The 20,441-nt window shown below is 37.6% G+C and overlaps 1 protein-coding gene across 1 annotated transcript; it reads right to left on the bottom strand.

Annotated features, from left to right (window-relative positions):
* Positions 1–2,039: 2,039 nt before the first annotated feature.
* SRSF12 (serine and arginine rich splicing factor 12) lies at positions 2,040–20,382 on the bottom strand. Its single transcript, XM_004388430.2, has 5 exons — positions 20,318–20,382; positions 9,644–9,765; positions 8,279–8,386; positions 7,975–8,116; positions 2,040–2,632 (listed from the first exon to the last, which is right to left on the bottom strand). Exons 1-5 carry the CDS (start codon positions 20,380–20,382, stop codon positions 2,263–2,265), a joined length of 807 nt encoding a protein of 268 aa, XP_004388487.1. The 3' UTR covers positions 2,040–2,262.
* Between the last annotated feature and the right edge of the window lie 59 nt (positions 20,383–20,441).

Below are 20,441 nucleotides of genomic sequence, written 5' to 3'. Positions count from 1 at the left end.
CTCTAAACATTATCTTACCCGCTGCCGTTGATTGTGACTCATAGCGACCCTATAGGACAAGGAACTGCCCCAACAGGGTTTCCAAAGCTGTAATCTTTACAGAAGCAGACTGCCACATCTTTCTCCCGTGGAGCGGCTGGTGCATTCGAACAGCCGACCTTTCGGTTAGCAGCCAAGTGCTTAACCACTGCACCACCACAGTTCCTTAAACATTATCTTAATTAAGCATGTTATCTGTCAAAGACTTTTTTCTTCCTACAAGACATTGCAGTTAGGGAAGGGCACACTGGAGCTCAGCTCGCTGCAGCTCCAAAACTTAAGGGCTATGTGACCTTGTACATGTAACTTATAGTTTCCTCATCTGCAACAGTATTTATCTTGTAAGGTTGCTGTGATGATGAAATAAATGAGTAAATAACAAAACCTATAGAGCAACACCAAGCACACAGTAAAGGCTCAGAAAAGTTTGAGTTATTATTCCAGCTTTTCCATCAAACTAAATACTATCCTCCTAAGCAGCCTTAGGATTACAACAGAAAATCAAATCAGAGGTCAATCAAAGGATTAAACATATTCAGAAACATTGCTGTATTGACTTTTTTACTAAAAGATACTAATTTGTTAATGCAGAATAAAGACACTAAAATCAATTCCTAGTTATTATACAGAATCACTGCATATACATGTGTAGACCCAAACATTAATATGTCTTGCTCTTTCTTCTGGCTATCCTTTAAATTTTCAATAGTGCTACATAATTTTATAATTAAATTTTATTACTGCTGAACATTTCAAAGACTTCTAGTTTTGAAATAAATTTTGCTATGATTAAATAGAGAAATCTATTCAGAAAGTACAGTCTACATGAATTTATGGTACTTGTCCAAATATTACCAGTGTACAAATTATTTTAAAAAGTTGTTTCTTACACATAGCATCTAAAATGCAAAGAAAAAAGGAATTTGCATTCAAAACAAATAGAAGCAACACTTGCTTCTATATGCTAAAAAATGTAAGATAAAAGATATTTTTCTTAAGCATTCTAGATATAAATATTAACTGTGTAAGCTGAGAACTTTTAAGTTTCAATAATATAATTCAACAAGGTACACAAGTAGAGTTCTATAAATATATTCCCTATAATAATCATATGCAAAAACCATTTTATCACAAATACTACCAAAACCCTCTCTGTAAAACAAACTACAAACATACTTTTAAAGAAGTTCTCATTATAACAACTAGAAAAGCAATATATATCAACAAAGTTATTTGGTTTAAAAAAATTAAGGGAAGTGTAACATAAGACCCAAATACTCTAAAGGTGTTTTTTGAAGATGTAGTCGAGTTTTGTAATACAAGGTACTAAACACTGCTTCAAAAATAATAATGAGACTTATTCTGTACAACTCAAAATCTTAATCTAGAGCTGTAAAAAAAAAAAAAAAATTAGCAACAGATGAAAAGTAGGTATGTAGCAATAATGGTATAAAATATGATTTTATATAAAATGTACCACTTTGCAAATATGTAAGGCTTAATACGAATATTTTTGGATTGTGAATGTTGCACACTATAATTTTTTGAGAAGTGGTCTCAAACCATTCAAAATTCAATATTTCTAAAAAGCTTTGACATTTAAAGTGGGCACGGTACAGAATGCAATTTAGTATGAACTTGTCTATACTGTTCCACCCAGTAAAACTTTCTTGGAGCTCAGGAGAAAACGTATCTTTTGAATGCATGGTATCTACATTAATCCTACTCTGATGTTAGTATTTTGTATGATAAGCTACTATTCAACAGAAATTGGCCCAAGTTTAAATAGAAGACAAAACAGACACAAGGTGTCAAATAGCTTAAGTCTGCTCTGTGCAATTACAGTCATAATTACTTTTCACATGAAAGTAAAAGTGCTTTAAAGTCAAAAATACTTTTGTAAAAGGTATTATTAACATTACTAATACTTAATATCCAAGTAGAATTTTCTAAAATGGTTTTATCCATTTCCTGTGATAAGTATCCTCTGCCACAATGTGTAAAAAAAAAAAAAAAAAAAAGATTCATGAAATTGGTGACATTAGACACACAATTTATGGCATGGGCCTTTAAGTTGAAACCAAATGTACAGAGATTTTATTTTTTGCATACGCACAAACTATTATCAACTCACATTTTCTGTAAGCCTTGAAGAATTTTTATTTAACATAATGAGAGGCTTAGGAACATATTAAAGACTACGTAGTGCTCTTCTGTTGCTGTTCACCAACTGTTTTTATGACGATAACTCCGAGATCTGGAATGTGATCGAAAGTGAGAGTGTTTTGCTGTTTGTGCTTTAGTTTCAGAATTGGTGTACCCTTTGGGAGATTTACATGGGGATCTTGCTATGGAGTCAGAATGTCTTCCATGTGATCTTGACTTTGTTCCTGAGCTAGTCTGCTTTTGAGGTGAACTTGATTGTGATTTTCCTATTGACTTGGACCTTTTTTGTAAGGACTTGGACCTTGACCGTCCTCTAGAACCAGAATTTCTTCTTGGAGTTCTTGATTGCCTTGCTGAGGTAGACCGCCTTGGTAGTGATTTGGAACGAGATTTAGACTGACTACAAGAAAATCGCCTGTGCCGAGACCTGCAAATATCCATAACGTTAGAGCGAATATTTCACACAAAAACAGTTTATAGGTTATGCAACAACATTTTCAGAAACTTATATAAATATATATAACATTAGGTATGTTTTTACTAGATAAGGAAAAATAAATTATTCTAATTTTATTATGCATACTTTTGGTTCAAACATAATAAGCTTGTAATATTTGTTATACTCAAATATACGACCGAAAGATTTTTACTTTGCTAAACATATCTTAAGATATGGATCAATTCTAAAAAATATCGTGCATATTTAGTCTGGGTTACATAATTCCTAAGAGGCATGAAAATCTGAAAAGAAAGAAAGAAAACAATTATTTAAAGTTTATAAAATAATGCTTATAAAAAAAAAAAAACACAGAAACCTGGATATAAGACATCTGAGTCTAGCCAGGATAGAGTAGTTTATACTGGACTAACCTTCCCATAGAAAACAGCTAGAAAAAAAGAGCTAGACAAAATTTATAAACAAACTGTTTTAAGGTATTGGAGAACAACCGACAAAAGCAGAACTTGAGAGGCTACAAGCCTTGGCTCTTTTACTAACACCATTTTCCAAGTGACAGCATGAGGGAATAGAGACCAAGCAGAAAACGGCTGGGACGTGAGGGGCAAAATACCAGAGATGAAGGAATTGCAGAGGAAAAAAACCCTAAAATTCTCCTTCAGTCCCAGACCATATTCTCAGCTATGCATCATGTGAAGAGACTCTAAGAGGCCAGCAGGAACCAGCAGCTAAGGTATTCAAGAACTGAGCTGAAATTTTATCAGCCATAATGCTGGGCAAAGTGGCTGGAGTTCAAATCCCCCAAAGGTGGAAGAGCCTTGAGCAACAACCCAGAAGGGCCACATCCTAGGCATAAGGGCCATGCCCTAGAAGTAAGTACAAAACCAGTAAGACCAGCCATAACAATGCCTAAAACTAAGCCTTAATAGGATCGAGGTGAACTGACAGTATGCCACCTGTTAGAAGAAAACAACTTTGTTCGGAGGATAACAACACACAGAACCTCAAACATTTCTTATTCGCAATGGTCAACATTCAATAAAAAATTATAAGGCATGTGAAAAAACAGGTAAAAATGAGTAAAAACCAAGAAACAAAAAGACAAAAGAAACAGACCCAAAATGATTTAGATACTAGAGTTATCAGACAGGAGTTCTTTAAATTACTGATTAATATATTTAATAAAATAAGAGGAAAAGACAGACAAAACAGATGAAAAGATGGAGAATTTCAACAGAAAATAAGAATCTACAAAAAGAATCGCAAGAACTGAAAATATACAATATTTGAAATTAAGATTCATTTAACAGAAGTCAGGATATGGCAGAAGGCAGAAATAGTGAAAAGAAAGAGATCATTACAAAAACATCCTACTGAAACACAATGAGAGAAAAATAATTTTAAGAAATCCGGAACTGAGCATAAGAGATACGTGGGACATAATTACAAGGTTACAAGGAAAGACTGAATGGGACAGAAGCAATACTTGAAGGGATAATGGCCGTCATGGACTGAATTCTGCCCCCTAAAAATGTCTGTCAACTTGGCTAGGTCATGATTCCCAGTACTGCATGATTGTCTACCATTTTGTCATCTGATGTGATTTCCCTATGTGTTTTAAATTCTATCACTATGATGTAATGAGATGGATTAGTGGCAGTTATATTGATGAGGTCTACAAGATCAGATAGTGTCTTAAGCCAATCTCTTCTGAGATATAAAAGAGAGAAGGCAAGCAGAAAGACATAGGGATCTCATACCACCAAGAAAGCAGTACCAGGAGCAGAGCACGTCCTTTGGACCTGAGGTTCCTGCACTGAGATGCTCCCAGACCAAGGGAACACTGATGACAAAGACCTTCCTCCAGAGCCAACAGAGAGAAAGCCTTCTGCTTGAGCCGGTGCCCTGAATTCGGACTTCTAGCCTATTGGACTGTGAGAGAATAAACTTCTCTTTGTTAAAGCCATCCACTTGTATTTCTGTTATAGCAGCACTAGATGACTAAGACAATGGCCTAGAATTTTCCAAAAGTAATGAAAGGCATCAACTCAGTTTCAAGAAGCTCAGCAAATCCCAGGTAGAATGAATACAAAGAAAAACTACACCAGGCACATCATACTGAAACTGCTGAAAACTAAAATCAAATGTGAACATCTGGAAAGCTACCAGAGAATAAACGACATATTACCTTCAAAGGAGCAACACTAAGGCTGACAACTGACTATGGATGTCACAAAAAAATGGAATAACATTATTAAAGAAGGAAAGAAAAAGAAAATCCCTAACAACCTAGAATTCTATCCTCAGCAAAAATACCCTTCAAAAAATGAATGTAAAACAAAGATATTTTCAGGCAAACAAAAGCTGAGAGAATTCATTGCCAGCAGACCTGTGCTATAAGAAATACTAAAGAGGATTCTTTAGGCTGAAGAAAAATGATCCCAAATAGAAGCACAGAACAACAAAAAAGAATGAAGAAGACTGGAAAGAATAGATATATTGAGTCAACTGAAAACCTACTCGGAAGAACGCTGAGTAACAAATTTTATATTGAATCAAATAATACTTTTCCTTCTACATCAAGTGAAGCAGAATCAACTACGATATCTTATTTGAGTAGTTTTGCTCTCCAGCTATTTTCTTGTAACAGGAAATAGTTAAACCCATTGTAAGAAAGAGACAATTTTGCTTCTCTATGAATCAGATCTATTCTGGAATAAAAAAAGTCTTTTAGAAATTACTAAATTTCATTCATGTTATAAACAGTCATAAAAAACAAAATGGAAAAATTGTCTCTGAAATAAAAATCCAACATAGAAAAAAAAAAACTGGATGCTATATTTAGACCAAAAAAGCCTGAGGGATAATTTTAATGTTGTTTGGGAACATTTAGCGTTCTAATATCTATATTAATTCACATAAATTCAACAAAGATTATATAAGCTAGGGACTACTGCTAAGTGCTGGCAATATAAGCACAAACCAGACAAAAAGCATTGCCCCTCAAAGAGCTCACAGACAAATGATAGCAACAAACTAGCTTTTTTCCACATCCACTGAAGGCAAAATAAAAGACTAATACTACATATACCGTTATTTATTTATATATAAATATCTGTATATAAAACATACATATACACAAAATCTGATCCTTATGAATACCTTGCGAAGTAGTTAAAATATGCATTATCAATTACACAATTTTATAAATTAGAAAAACTGGGGTCAGGGGGGTTAAGTAATTTGTCAATGGTTTCATAACTAGTACATGGTAGAGGAGCTCTACAAGATGTAGTCCTTACTATTCTGATACTCCATGCTGATTTAGAACAACAGTCACTTTTTTGTTTCTAGCGAAGTATTATACTTTATTTCCACTATAAGGCAAAAATGATGTAAACACCTACTTTTTCCAGATCATTCAGGAGAAAAAACTGATCAACTAAGACCCTCATGCATTTGGAAACAAATTCTTAATGAATCAAAAGGACAATTTCTTTTCTTTTGCAAAATAAGTCTTTCACCAAGGCCAGTGGATATTATTCAGTAACTCAGGACAGTGTCACTTAGGCGCAAGACTGCATCCACTTTGATATACAGATTAAACCAGTCATTTTATATGAAACAGTCGCATCACTAAACTTACATTAAACTAGACTGTACACACACATGCATATAACTATTGTAAATTAACTATTAACTGTAATCTGAACTGTCAAACTTCACTCCTTCACATTATGTTATGTCCTCTGTGAAGCCAGAACAGTATAACTGGTATTACTGCTGTTTCCCTGTATTCAGGGCATGTAAATTAAAAAAAAAAAAATTGTTTGTTCCTACCACATCTTAAGTTTTATAAATATAATTTTGTATTCAAGTATAGAAACTAAATATCATAGTCTAAATCTCAAATAGCCAATCAGTGGAAAAATGCCTCACACTTAGCCATGGGTCAAACTGGATTATTCTCCATAAGATACCAGGGAGGTTTATATTTTTACACTATCAAAGAAAGTATAATAAAAAGGATCATGTCCCAGCATATGCTATGGCTGCTTCTAAATATTTCTTCACCAATCCTGGTAACAGCCAAATCCTGACTTGGATTCTCTGGACTTCTAACAGTTTAAATCTTCCACCCACCTTCATACCTCCCCAAGGATCAGCCAAAATCAAAGCATTTTGATTCATACTGAAGGAGGTTACCGATCTGATACATGAGATTGTAGGCTCTGACGGGCCACATTTTCTAGCAATCAGGATTCTTGAATATTAAAAAGTCATAGAACATGGATATGGTTCTCACTTCCTATCTCCCTCCCATTCAGCTGAAGGTGTGGGAGCCAGGCCACTTCACTGTCTTGTTTTCAGAGTTAGAGGCTTAAGGTAAAGATTCTCTTGCTCTGGTACGTATTTACTATATTGAACTTTTTCGTGTCTAGGGTCTGGGAGTTGAGGAATGGGGTGGAAAGTAAAAGAGGACAGCCCTAGTGATCAGCATTATATAAGCTATGTGGGCCTATCTAGCTTAGGTATACCATGTGTAGTCCAGGACAGCTCACCCTTTTACTCAGAGCTAGGATACTGGTGTAAATGCTGATTAGTCTTTAAAAACAGAATTCACCTTGAAATTCTACATGCCTATGAAAAATTACAGCATTAAAACTCAAGATAAATACTATAAATGTTTAAGATTTTTGGCATGCTACAAGAATTTTAGTTACTATTCCAATAGCTTCAGTGAGTAATTAATATTATAATTTACTATTATTCTAATAGAAACAAACTCCTGGTTAGCAAAATATTTAATAACTTGCAAGTATCTTTCCCCCCAGTTTAGTTTTTTAATGTCTTCTTCCAACAATACTGTCACACTTGGAATTTACTTCTGATAATAATTTACCTTTTATAAGTAAATTTATAATAACTTTAGTCAACCTCCTATCACAACTGACTGCATTGTATTTCTTGTTGAGTTTAGCCATTATCAGAATTCAAGAGTCTGAATTGTTACGTTCCTTTAGGTAAAATTTTACTGATCTAAAATTCCACTTTATTTGTCCAGTATATATTTTTTGCTTTTTCTTCAGTGAGTATTACCTTTCAATTAAATCTATCATGAAATTAAAAAAATGCGAGGTATTCTATGAACTCAAGTTAAGTAACAATACATGATAGAAAAGAGCGTATCTTTCTACAAAAGTTCATATTAAGTAAAATGATTCAGGTGGCCTGTCTTCAAAGACTCTTTAAAATGTTCTTTGGAAAAAGTAGAAAAAGAAGTTTGCAATCCGGCTGTATTTTGTACTCACTCTTTGAGGCTATCAGACCGCCTCCTGTTTCTTCCCCAGGAAGAACTTCTACTTCGAGTTCTCCTTTGGCTGGGACTTCTGGATCTCCTATGATCACTCGGAGAACAAGGGTGACGTTCTTTTGATTTCATTTGGCCTGGTGCTAGAATATGAAGAACAACACTTATAACAAAGTTCATCACCTGAAAACCTCAGTAGTAGTCACTCAACTAGTATATTCTATCATTTTTAATAATTTTTGAATAAAAAATCTGAAACTGTTTTTCTGCTGAATGAACAAAATCTAATGTTTAGTCACACTTACTTTTGCGATCACCTTGTGCAAACTGTATTTCAATTTGACGGCCACATACCCATTTTCTATTGAGGTTATAAAGAGCATCTTCAGCATCACGAACATCTTCAAATATGACTAGCTGTTAAGGACACTTTGAGCATCAGATATCAAGTAAAAAATATCATTTAAAAAGTATTATTCATGTCAAATGAAATTAACAGGAAAAACAGTTCACATCTCCAGTATAATATGAATAATCAGAAAAAAATCTTTCATCTTTTATTATGAAAGCATGCCCCATTATGATTTAAAAGAGTGAATCTAAAGAAGAACAGAAACAAATGTGTGACTGTACTTTTAATGTGTACATTAGTGCAGCTGCAGGCTGCATGTATTATTTGAAATGCTCTAAGACATAATTCCAACATTGGCTAGCATCATAAAATAAACTGTTTAGGACTCACTCCCTTCTTTCAGGTAAAGGATCCATCAGGTTTTTCACTGAAAAATCAGCATGCAGAAGCCTTTATTCTGAAATTAAAATTACTCTTTCATTACAAGGCTTTAATTATGACATTTAGGAAAAATTATTTATTATATGAACAAAATTATACACACACAAGTGAACTAGAATGTATTTTCAAAACTGGCTTAGTTCTTTAAAAATGATATTTACCTTTGAACCTACCACTTAAAAAATACCTAAACGTTTTTACTACTTTATGTTTAAGTAGAAAAGAAACAAAAGAAATCTGCAAACATCTGGAATTATATGAACTGGTTTATAATATCCCATTAAGCTCCCTTATCTACATAAATTATATAATATTAAACCTTCTAACCATAATGGAAAATATGTAAAATGATTAACTGTATTTCAGGAGGCTGTTCACTGGTTTAAGTTTTTTAAAAAACAGAAAACAGAAAAAGCTCAAGAAATAAAAAATGAGACTTTGGCAATTACCTCAATGTCACTTGATCTTGAACCTTGACCTTTACTCTTTAAGGCTTGCAAGATGGACTTTATAAGACTTGGCTTTGACTCTGGAACTCTGGGTCCATGTAGGAAAGCCCAAGTCTCAACCTGATGTTGGTTCTGTCTTTTGCTTGATAAATAGTCCCCCTCTTCCAGGTCTTTATATCTGTGTCCACCCTCCCTCTTTACTTCTCGATGCTTGAACTTTAGGTGCCTTTTGTCTTGCAAGCTCGGTTTATGCTTGGATTCTAGCTAACAGGTTGTTTCAAAGTGGGGGGTGCTTGCCAGCTACTGTGGACTGCTTTAGATTTTCTGAGATAAAGAAATAAACACACTTAATTAGGCAATATTAATCTCATATGCTCCTGAATACATAGAAGTATAGGCACATGTGCATAGCATATTCACATGCACACAGTAAAATAAAGGATATTGAACATAAGCAAATCCTCTCGGGCGGCGAGTATAGAAGTCAAGTGGAATGTAAACGTCTACTATAGGGCCATATCGACCAAACTCACGGCGCAAGTCCTCAGGTCTGAAGTGTTTTAGAAATAAAGCAAAGAAATATGAATAGCTAGATCAAAATATTTTGCCTACAGAAATCTAGTTGACACTTCCAAAAGAAAGTACATTATCTAGACTGGCATTAACTAAAACTGTCTCTCATAAAAATCACCTGGGTTTTGAAAGAAAGAAAAAACAAACAAAACTCCCAGATTCTCGGGCTCCTCTCTTAGAGATCTGATCAGGAGGGCTTGATCAGGAACTGGAAATGTGTATGTTTATAAGGACTCCAGGTGACTGTTGCGTTTAGTCAAGTTCAGGAGACACTTCCACCTTTAAAAGTTATTCCTATTACAAGACCTGTCAATTGTCAGTATAAAGAGTTCTAATCATTAACTGTTTCATAAAGAACACGTTCATTTGCCTGACTATAATTTCATGTTTAAGCTAATTTTGCTTTCAGATAGCAAAAACTAAATTCAGCAAACAAAATAAGCTTCTACCAAAGTCACAGAACAATCTGCGTATGGATTATTGAATGGGAAACTAATTTACCATGTAAACTTGCACCTAAAGCACAACAAAATGTTTTTAAAAAAAAAATGAAGTGGGCTTGGCAGAGTGAGGAACTGACCGTGCAAAGCCTAGAAGCACACACGGCTCGGAGTCTAGAACAGCAGCCCCCAGTGCCGAGGTCATCTCCTGCCACTAGGTGCCCCCATACAGAACTTACCTACTGGAATCCAACTTGACCTTGCATGGAACTCTAAAACAGGAGGCCTTCATCAAGGAGCAAATTATATCCAACCAACCAACCAACCAATTGCCACCTAGTCAGTTCCAACTAACTGCAAACCTGTTTATGTCAGAGTACAACTGAGCTCCATAGGGTTTTCAACGGCTGATTTTTCATAAGCAGATTTCCAGGCCTTTCTTCCAAGGCACCTCTGGGTAGACTCCAAAGTTTCAGTTGGCAGCTGAGCACATTAACCTTTTGTACCTCCCAGGGACTTCAAATTATATCCAGCCCACCATTTATTCATTTGGAGGACCTAAGTTTCTCCTTTCTTCTGAAAGACAGGACAGGCAAACTATAACAAGAACTGACTTATTACCTGGGAACTCAGCTACACCCCCAAATAGCTTTGGGGGTCTCTGTGTGCCTCAGACACAGCAGCATGGAAAAAGCACTGAACCTGGAGTCAGACAGACCAGACCTTGCATCCAGCTCTAACAGTGTCACCTGGAACAAGGTACACAATTTTTCTAAGCTTAGTGATAATACCTACTTCATGGGTTTTTTGGGCTGATTAAGTAATACCACAATGTGAAAGTATCTAAAGCAATATCAGGTTATTTTTCTCTATATCAACAACCTACTGTTCTGGCATTATACCTACTGCAATTTGTAATTATTTTATTAGTTTGAATTTTTACTTCATTATTATTGTTGTTGTTGTTATCCCTTCACCAGACTATAAAATCCATGAGAGCACAGGCCATAACTGCCCTGCTCACATATGTCCCTAGAATCTAACAAACAATAGGTACTCAAAAACAATATTTTCAAAAAAACTTAATTCATGCCCAAAAAAAAAAAAAAAAAAGCTTCTAAAGAAGTTCTGAAACTATTTCTCAGGCTAACAAAAAAATGGATCCTACAACTGCCTAAAAGCAAAGACAAAATGGCAGGAACAGGCAGGAGAACTGTACAAATGGACACAGGAACCCGCGGGGGGAAAGGGGGAGAGAGCTGACACACTGCGGGATTGCAACCAATGTCACAAAAAACAATTTGTGTACAAATTTCTGAATGTGAATTTTCACCTAAAGCACAATAAAATTAAAAAAAGGATCCTTTACTATTAAACATGAAGCAAAATAACCACTATATTCTTAAATTCAACAAGGTTTTTTTTTAATTGGTGTGCTTTAAGTGAAAGTTTATAGTTCAAGTCAGTTTCTCATACGAAAATTTATACACACATTGCTATGTGACCCTAGCTGTTCTCCCTATAATGTGACAGCACACTCTTCCTTTCCACCCCAGCTTTCCCATGTCTATTCATCCAGCTCCTGTCCGTTTCTGCCTTCTCATCTTGCCTCCGGACAGGAGCTGCCCATTTAGTCTCATGTATCTGCTTGGACTAAGAAGCACTCTCTTCACGAGTACCATCTTATGTCCCATAGTCCAGTCTAATCGTTGTCTGAAGAGTTGGCTTCGGGAATGGTTTCAGTTCTGGTCTAACGGAGAGTTTGGGGGCGATGCTTCCGGGGTCCCTCCAGTCTCAGACAGACCATTAAGTCTGGTCTTCTTACTAGAATTTGAGTTCTGCACCCCAATTTTCTCCTGCTCTGTCAGGGACTCTCTGCTGTGTTCCCTGTCAGGGCAGTCATTGGTGGTAGCCGGGCACCATCTAGTTCTTCTGGTTTCAGGCTGATGAAGTCTCTGGTTTATGTGGCTCTTTCTGTCTCTTGGGCTAATATTTTCCTTGCGTCTTTGGTGTTCTTCAATTCTCCTTTGCTCCAGGTGAGCTGGGACCAATTTATGTATCTTAGATGGCCACCTGCTAGCTTTTAAGACCCCAGCTGCCACTCACCAAAGTGGGATGCAGAATATTTTCTTAATAAACTTTGTTATGTCAATTGACCTAGATGAAATTTCACAAGTATTTTTGAGCCTATGTGCTTTCTACTGTGACAGGTATTGAAGAGGAGATACCAAAGACAGACAAGACATTTGTCTTCATGGAGCCACAATGTAACTGAAGAAACAAAGTATGTAACAGTAATAGCTGACAGTTATATCGCACTTACATGCCAGGTACTGTTCTAAAATCAGTAATTTCTCACAACCACTCCTACAATTGTTTATAGATGAGGACGCAGGCAGATTAATTCACATAAGGTCACTGAGTCAGGAAGTGACACAGCTGGAATCAAACCTCCAGTCTGACTCTAGTCTGTGTTTTCAGCCACTATATCCTACTGCCTGTTGGAGATCTTAGGGACTTAGCATCAAGTTATAAGTATCAAATGTGGCTCAGAAGAAAAAAAGAGCATTTCATAACATACTCTACATAGTAAAGACTCAAAGATGACTGCAAAACTTCTAGTTTTGGCAAATGGAAGAAAGATGGTGTCAGTGACAAAAAATACATAGTTAGAACAGACAAATAGATTGAAGAGAGAGAGGAGAGGCAAAAAAAAAAAGGTTTCAGGTTTAGAAATGCCAAGTTTGAGGTGATGGTGGAACATCTGAAAGAGTTCTGTAAGCAACTGAAGACTGTAATTATACAAATTATATTAAATTTCTCTAAAGACTACAAGAGACATCAGTGATTAAGGGTAGAGATATGGATTTAAGGAGTCATTACATAAAGATTCAACTAACATTGACTATGCATCCACTGTATGCCAGGCACTGTCAATATTATCACATAATTTATTTCATTTAACACTCACAATAACACGTTTAATTATCCGCCTTCTCTAATAGACTATTAGCTTTGGAGCAGTGGCAATGTCTTTCTCTTTCACGTATTCATTCAACAAGTATTTGCTGAGCAACTATTACGTGCTAGGCTCTAGCAATATGGTGGGGAACAAGACAGACACAATTCCTGCTCCCATAGTACAGTATGGGGCAAAGATTCTCATCAATTCCTGATTAAAATCTTCTGTGAAGGTGATGGTACAGAAACAGACACCCCAGCCTCTTGCATTAACTCCGGACCTAATTAGTGTTTTCCATGGTGACACCAAGCTACATTTAATTTTTTAAGGCTTCACAGGCAATTCTGAGACTTGAGAGTAACTGCTAAAGCGATTGTCTTCACTAGTGTATCTCAGTACCTAGCATAGTTGCTTAGCACAGTAAGCACTCAATATATATTTGCTACAGATAGTTCTTTCATGTCCCATCCCTGTCAATTCCCCTTCCGTAGAGACAACCACTGTTGATTTTTTTTTTTTTTTTTTTTTTTTTTACCATACATTAGTCTTGCCTCCTTCAGAACTTCAGGTAAGTGGAATGATACAGTATATACTGTTTTTTATCTGACTTCTTTCACTCAGCCTAATATTTTCTTAAACATATATACGTTAATTTTATTGTGGTAAGTTATATGTAACAAAGCATTTGCAATGATAACCATTTTTAAGTGTTGTTATGGATTGAACTGTGTCCCCCATAATTATGCCTTGTAAATCTTCACCATTTTACCTTTGGAGGAAACCCTGGTGGCGTAGTGGTTAAGTGCTATGGCTGCTATCCAAAAGGTCAGCAGTTCAAATCCACCAGGCACTCCTTGGAAACTATGGAGTTCTACTCTGTCCCATAAGGTCACTGAGTTGGAATTGACTCTACGGCAACGGGTTTGGTTTTTTTGGGGATTTTTTTTTTTTCTTTCAGTTTTTACCCTTGGATGTAGCCCCATTTGGGAATGATTTCTTTGTTAACGAGGCCACGTCAGTGTAGGGTGTGTCAGCCTAATATTTTTGAGTCATCACGCTGTTGCAACTGTTAGTAGCTCAAGTTCATTTCTTTTTATTGTTGAGTAGTATTGCTATCTTAGTTATTTAGTGTTGCTATAACAAATACCACAAGTGAGTGGCTTTAACACATGAAAATTTATTTTCTCACAGTTTAGGAGGCTAGAAGTCCAAAATCAGGGTGCTCACTCTAGGGGATGGCTTTCTGTCTCTGTTGGCTCTGGAGGAAGGTCCTTATTTCTTCTGAGCTTCTGCTCCTGGTTAACCTTCATGTGGCTTGACATCTCTCTTTTCCCCCCACCCCCGCCTCTGCTTGGTAGCTTGCTTTTAATCTCTTTTATAACTCAAAAGAGATTAACTCAAGATACAACCTACACTAATCCTGTCATACTAACATAACAAAGACAACACATTCCCAAATGGGATTATAACCACAGGCATAGAGGTTAGGATTTACAACACGTACTTCTGGGGGACATAATTCAATCCATAACAATTCCACTATATGACTATACTACAATTTGCTTATCCATTCTCTGTTGATGGACATTTGCGTGGTTTCCAATTTTTGGCTATTATAAATAAAGCTGCTATGAATGTTTTTAAACGTGTTCGTGTAGATATATATTGCTTTTCTGTTGTTGTTGTTAAATACCTAGAAATGGAATTGCTGGGTTAAAGGGTATGCATACGTTTAACTTATGAAACTGCCGAACAGTTTTGCAAAGTGGTTGTACCATTTTATACCTCTACCAGCAATGTATGAGTTCCAGTTGTGCCAACTGTTGTCAACACTTGGTGTTGAAAGTAAATTCTTACTACTTCTCGTTTGCTGTTAATATATAGAAATACAATCTTTGTATATTTATCTTGTATTCTGATAACCTGCTAAACTCATTGTTAGTTGTAGTAGTTTTTGTTAATTCCTTGGTCTTTTCTATGTAAACAAACATGTCGTCCAAGTATCGGATCAGGTTTCACTTCTTTCAATTTTTGTATCTTTTATTTCTTTTTCTTGCCTTGTTGCCCTGGCTAGGTCCTACGATAAAATGGTGAATGTAAGACAGAGGTCCCCAGGCTGTGGAAAATTCCACTGCCTCAAGCAGCTTGCTTGGCATGCCCTGTAGCTTTATATTAGAATCCTGGTTCCTTTGCTTGGCACGCCCCATAGCTTTGCATTAAAATCCCAGTTCTGCTCTCTTTAACTGTTGCCCAAAACTAGAGGAAATTGGTGGAAACCAGTTTAGGTGCCATGCTGACATTCAGGATAACCTTTCAGACTTCATACATAGTAACTTCCTCGCCTCTGGATGGAGTTTAACTGCCATTTTCTAAACACGTGATGCATGACATTATATGTAAACCTGATAGTGCCTGTGCAGTATGATTAAGAATGCTGCTGACGTAATTTGTATGAACCTCCTACTTGTAAACCCCTTAAAAGTAACCTTTCCCCCTCACCCTCACTAAGCAGTCTTGGCAGCAGCAGCCCCAACTGTTTCCTTCCCTTGCACAACACAATAAAGGCACCCTTCCACTTTCCCATCTCGGTCTCTTGTTTATTGGCTGAGATGAGTCACGCTAAGCAGAACCTGGGGTTTCCACATTGCAACAAATGGATCTTGTCAGAATGGACATTCCTGTCTTTTCCTGAACTCAGGGGTAAAGCAGACAGTCTTTCACCATTAACTATGATGTTAGTGACAGGTTTTTGACAGATGCCCTTTATTAGGCTGAGGAAGTTCTCTTCTATTCCTAGTTTGCTAAGACTTTTTATCGTGAATGTTACTGAATTTTTTCAAATGCTCTTTCTACATCAACATCAAAACATACAGCCTCAAATACAACGTGCCCCCAGAATACTACTAAACATGTCCAAGAGAAGTATTTGATTGCTGCTCTCCAACCTAACATGTTATGCATCAAAATAGGAATGCTATCTTTTAGATTTGGACATTACTTTGTTCCATTAGTAAACTATATTTGACAACTTTTAAAAATTATACAGTAAAAAGGCAAAAATATTAAAAATTCTTTTTCCTGATCCACAACTTGTTTCACTGGTGAAACAAAGTAAAACATAAATTATAAAAATTTAAAGCTTATTTATAAATTTCTTTAGTTCTTGTGCTTCCATTCCTATCAAATTTTCTTAAGTCTTGTGCTCTATATATGTATTAAATAGCTACCTCAAAGAAACATTTTTTAATAAAACCCGTTTTTGTTATAAAACTAACATTCTTATTAAATAAAAGTGGAATACCTGAAAATAGGGGGAAAAAACAGCCAAGTCCCACACCCAAATGGATTTCTTTCATCTCATTTTTCTGTATGTAGCTTCTCTTTTCTTCATTTTTATATAATTGAAATAATACCACACATACTATTTTATGCCCTGTTTAACATTTTATCCCAATGCTTCTCTTATAAACAAACTAAATGTTAAAGCTAATTTTAAATGTGTCTAGGTGTCACACTGTCAGCTAACTTGCACCACTGTACAAAAAGGCTGTTAATAAAGGTTACGTGTGATGATTCTACTTTCATAACACCACTCATTAGCTGTGCAATCTTAGGCAAGACACTTAATCTCTCTAAGCCTCAGTTTCTTATCTCTAAAACGGGGATAATAAAGAACACACATTATAAGGTTATTGTAATAATGTAATAGGATAATCTACATAAAGCTTTTAGTACAGTGCCCGAGTACTCAATAAATGTTAGCTATTATTATTTCATTAATACAAATAACCTCTTCAATTTTGCTTGCCCTGCAGTGGCAATGCTAAAAAGTGGTGATAAAAAAGAAAAGAAAATCAGTGAATCTCATTGTTTCACTTAGTCAATGGTAGATTACCTGGATTAGAGGGTTATATGTCACCTGCAGATGTGTTTTATTTGGCTTATACATGTTTATACATTTTTTTAAAAAACATGTTGAACCATACGAAGTTGCAAATATTTTAAAGTTTTTAAATCTACAAAAATGGTAATTTTATACTGGCATGGATTGAATTGTGTCTCCCAAAAATATGTGTATCAATTTGACTAGGACGTGATTCCTAGTAGTGTGTGATTATCCACCGTTTGTTATCTAGTATGATTTCCCTATGTGTTGTAAATCCTATTACTAAAATGTCAATGAGATGAATTAGTGGCAGTTTTATTGATAAGATCTATAAGATTAGATAGTGTCTTAGTCAATCTCTTTTGAGATATAGAAGAGAGAAGCTAGCAGAGAGATGGGGGAAACTCATACCACCAAGAAAGCAGCTCTGGGAACACAGCGCATCCTTTGGACCCGGGGTTCCTGTGCAGAGAAGCTCCTAGCGCAGGGGAAGATTGATGACAGGGACCTTCCTCCAGAGCCAACAGAGAAAGCCTTCCCCTGGAGCTGACACCCTAAATTTGGACTTCCAGCCTCCTAGACTGTGAGAGAATAAACTTCTGTTTGTTAAAGCCATCCACTTGTGGTATTTCTGTTACAGCAGCACTAGATGACTAAGACACATACGATACAACTTAATGCCAATATTTGGAAACCCAGATTTCTTACTTCTCTTAAAAATTAGGAAGATCTGGCAACATTGAGTCCAAATTCCTACAAGGCAGCTATTACCTGGTGATTAGTAGCGGCTGCTGTCCCTTTTACATGACACGTTCTTTTCCCATTTGCTACCACGCTAGTGTGCCTTGTAACCAGGGCTTCGAATGGGCTGGTTCAGGTTCAAACGCCTGCTGAGAATTTGCATTTCTAACAAGTTCCCAGAAAGTTATATGTAAGAATCTGAGGATCTTGTTAAAATGTAGATTCTGATTCAGTATATCTGGGGTAGAAATGAAAATTCTCAGCAGGGAACTTGTTAGAAAGGCAAATTCTCAGCAAGAGTTTGAACCAGAGGGAACCCGTTCAAAGCCGTGCTTGTAACATGACAGCTTCACTCATGGTATATTACCCTGGCTGGCCCCTGTGGCCATTCAAATTGGAAGACTCTCATTTTCTGGTACATACATTGGAGAAGCTTAATGTTTATTCCATTTTCAAGTGGTCTGTTTAAATGTGAGTTGGTTTTTTTTTACCCTGGCCAAATTATAAATTTTGCTTTTTCCCCCATGTAATGTACTGATAAACAGGTTGAGAGGAGAAATGCAAATACCCACATCATCTTTTAAATATTAACTAAGGTACACTGGGGCGTTGGTGGCACAGTGGTTAAGCGTTTGGCTGCTAACCAAAAGGTTGGCAGTTCGAATCCACCAGCTGCTCTTTGGAAACCCTATGGGGCAGTTCTACCCTGTCCTGTAGGGTCGCTCTGAGTCAGAACTGACTGCAACAGCAACGGGTTTGGTTTTTTGGTTTAAGGTAATTTGCCAATTCAGTCTATAGTTGTGACATATATATTTGTATGAATCAAATAAAAACACTTACCCCTCACAGGTAAATCATGATGATTACTAAAAGTTCCTGGTGGCACAAACTGTGTTCAACTAACCCGAAGGCTGGGAGTTCAAACCCACCCAGCAGCACCGCAGAAGAAAGGCTTGGCGATCTGCTTCAGTAAAGACTGTTGTTGTTGGGTGCCTTCCAGTCAATTCTGACTCATGGCAAACCCCACGTGTTACAGAGTAGAACTGCGCCATAAGATTATCTCAGCTATAATCTTTACTAGAAGCAGATCACAGATCCTACCTTCTGTGTCTTCTGTCTTATATGGAAACTTATCACTGGAGCCCTGGTGGTGCAGTAGTAAAGGGCTATGGGTGCTAACCAAAAGGTTGGTGGTTCGAATCCACCAGCCGCTACTTGGAAACCCTGAGGCAGTTCTACTCTGTCCTATAGAGTCGCTATGAGTGGGAATTGACTCAACAGCAACAGGTACAGTATCACTGGATTTAGGGCCCACCTGGTTAATTCAGGCCTTTTCTTCAGCAGAGCTGCTGGGTAGGTTGAACTGCCAACATTTAGGTTAGCAGTCCATGCACTGCTAACCCATTAGCTTGCCTCATCCATTACAGGCAAGAAAATCCTATGGAGCCATGAATCGCAATGGACTAGATCGCAACTGGGTAAGCAAACCTAGGGTTGAAATTCAGACTCCATGTATCGGTAGCTGTGTAATCCCAGGTAAATCACTTAAACTCTAAACTGCAAAGTTCCCTTACGTGTTGTAAGGTAATACTGCATACCTAGAAAGGTTGTTGGGGCGGGAGAGGAGTAAATTGAGTAAAGCAGTGAAAATGTCTATTAATGCTCCCTACCCTCCTCCCTGGTACCTATCAAGGGAGAAAATGCTACACGAAGTCATGCCTTACGGCCTATGCTTAAACACTAGGTAGACAGAAATCTCAAACAGGAACGGAGGGCACTGAGAGGATCAGAATCATCAGGGAAGTCTATCCAAACCACGTTATAATAGGTGTTTATACAGTACTCAGAACTTTAAAGCGCATAAATCTCATTCACTTAAGTTATTACTTTGTATATGGAATAAAATTATGTAAAGAATAAAATCTAACCAGCACCACCTTAAATTGACCAGAATCGGGAGAAAGTGAATAGTTAAGGCCCAGGGTACGCATTATTTTATACTGCGTTCTCAACATCCTCAATTCCTCTTCACCTAGGCGGGTAACTCGCGCGGCTTTATCGAGGTCCTCGGCAGGGCACGGCGACAAAGGGGCTGAAACGTGGACACCCATACGTGCGGAAACACTCACTGCTGGAGAAGGGGAGGGACCTCGGCCACCGCGAAAGGTGCATCCTGCGCTCCACAGGCGCGCGAGGAGAGGATGGGCACGGGCCCGCCGTGTGAGGTGCTGAGGGCGCGCTAAGCGCCGAGGGGACCGGCCGCGAGTCTGCGCCGCGCCAGGGCGGTACGCCCGCCGGGAGGGCGGAGGCGCGAATCCCGCTCAGGCCCTGGAGTAGCCCGAGGGCTCGCACCTCCCCCGGGAAAGGCGCCTCGTCCGCAGCACGCGCAGGGCCCGCGGGAAGGCGTCGAGCTGACCGGCCGGGCCTTGGCTGAGCTCCGCGGCGCGGCCGTTACCCCGCCCCTCCCCCGCCCACCCAACCTGCGGCCGCCGCCGCTCACCTGGTGGCGTCCGCGACGTTCCTGACGAACAGGGAGGTGTTGGGAGGCCTCGTGTAGCGAGACATGACCGCTTCCTCCGCTCCCTCCGGGTCTGCCCGCGGCCGCCGGGCTCACTACGTCTCCC

Source organism: Trichechus manatus, unplaced genomic scaffold (assembly GCF_000243295.1).
Source record: "Trichechus manatus latirostris isolate Lorelei unplaced genomic scaffold, TriManLat1.0 scaffold00211, whole genome shotgun sequence".
In the NCBI taxonomy this organism is placed as follows: domain Eukaryota; kingdom Metazoa; phylum Chordata; class Mammalia; order Sirenia; family Trichechidae; genus Trichechus; species Trichechus manatus.
The sequence above is the reverse complement of the archived record's forward strand: the minus strand, read 5'-3'. Positions and strand labels throughout refer to the sequence as shown.

Excerpts from the sequence above, each read along its gene's own strand:
- SRSF12 (XM_004388430.2), bottom strand. The coding sequence starts at position 20,382 with ATGTCTCGCTACACGAGGCCTCCCAACACCTCCCTGTTCGTCAGGAAC. Across the intron at positions 9,766-20,317 it reads AACGTCGCGGACGCCACCAG|ACCTGAGGACTTGCGCCGTG; the intron begins GTGAGCGGCGGC and ends AAAACACTTCAG. Across the intron at positions 8,387-9,643 it reads TCAATATCCTTTATTTTACT|TCATATTTGAAGATGTTCGT; the intron begins GTGTGCATGTGA and ends CTTAACAGCTAG.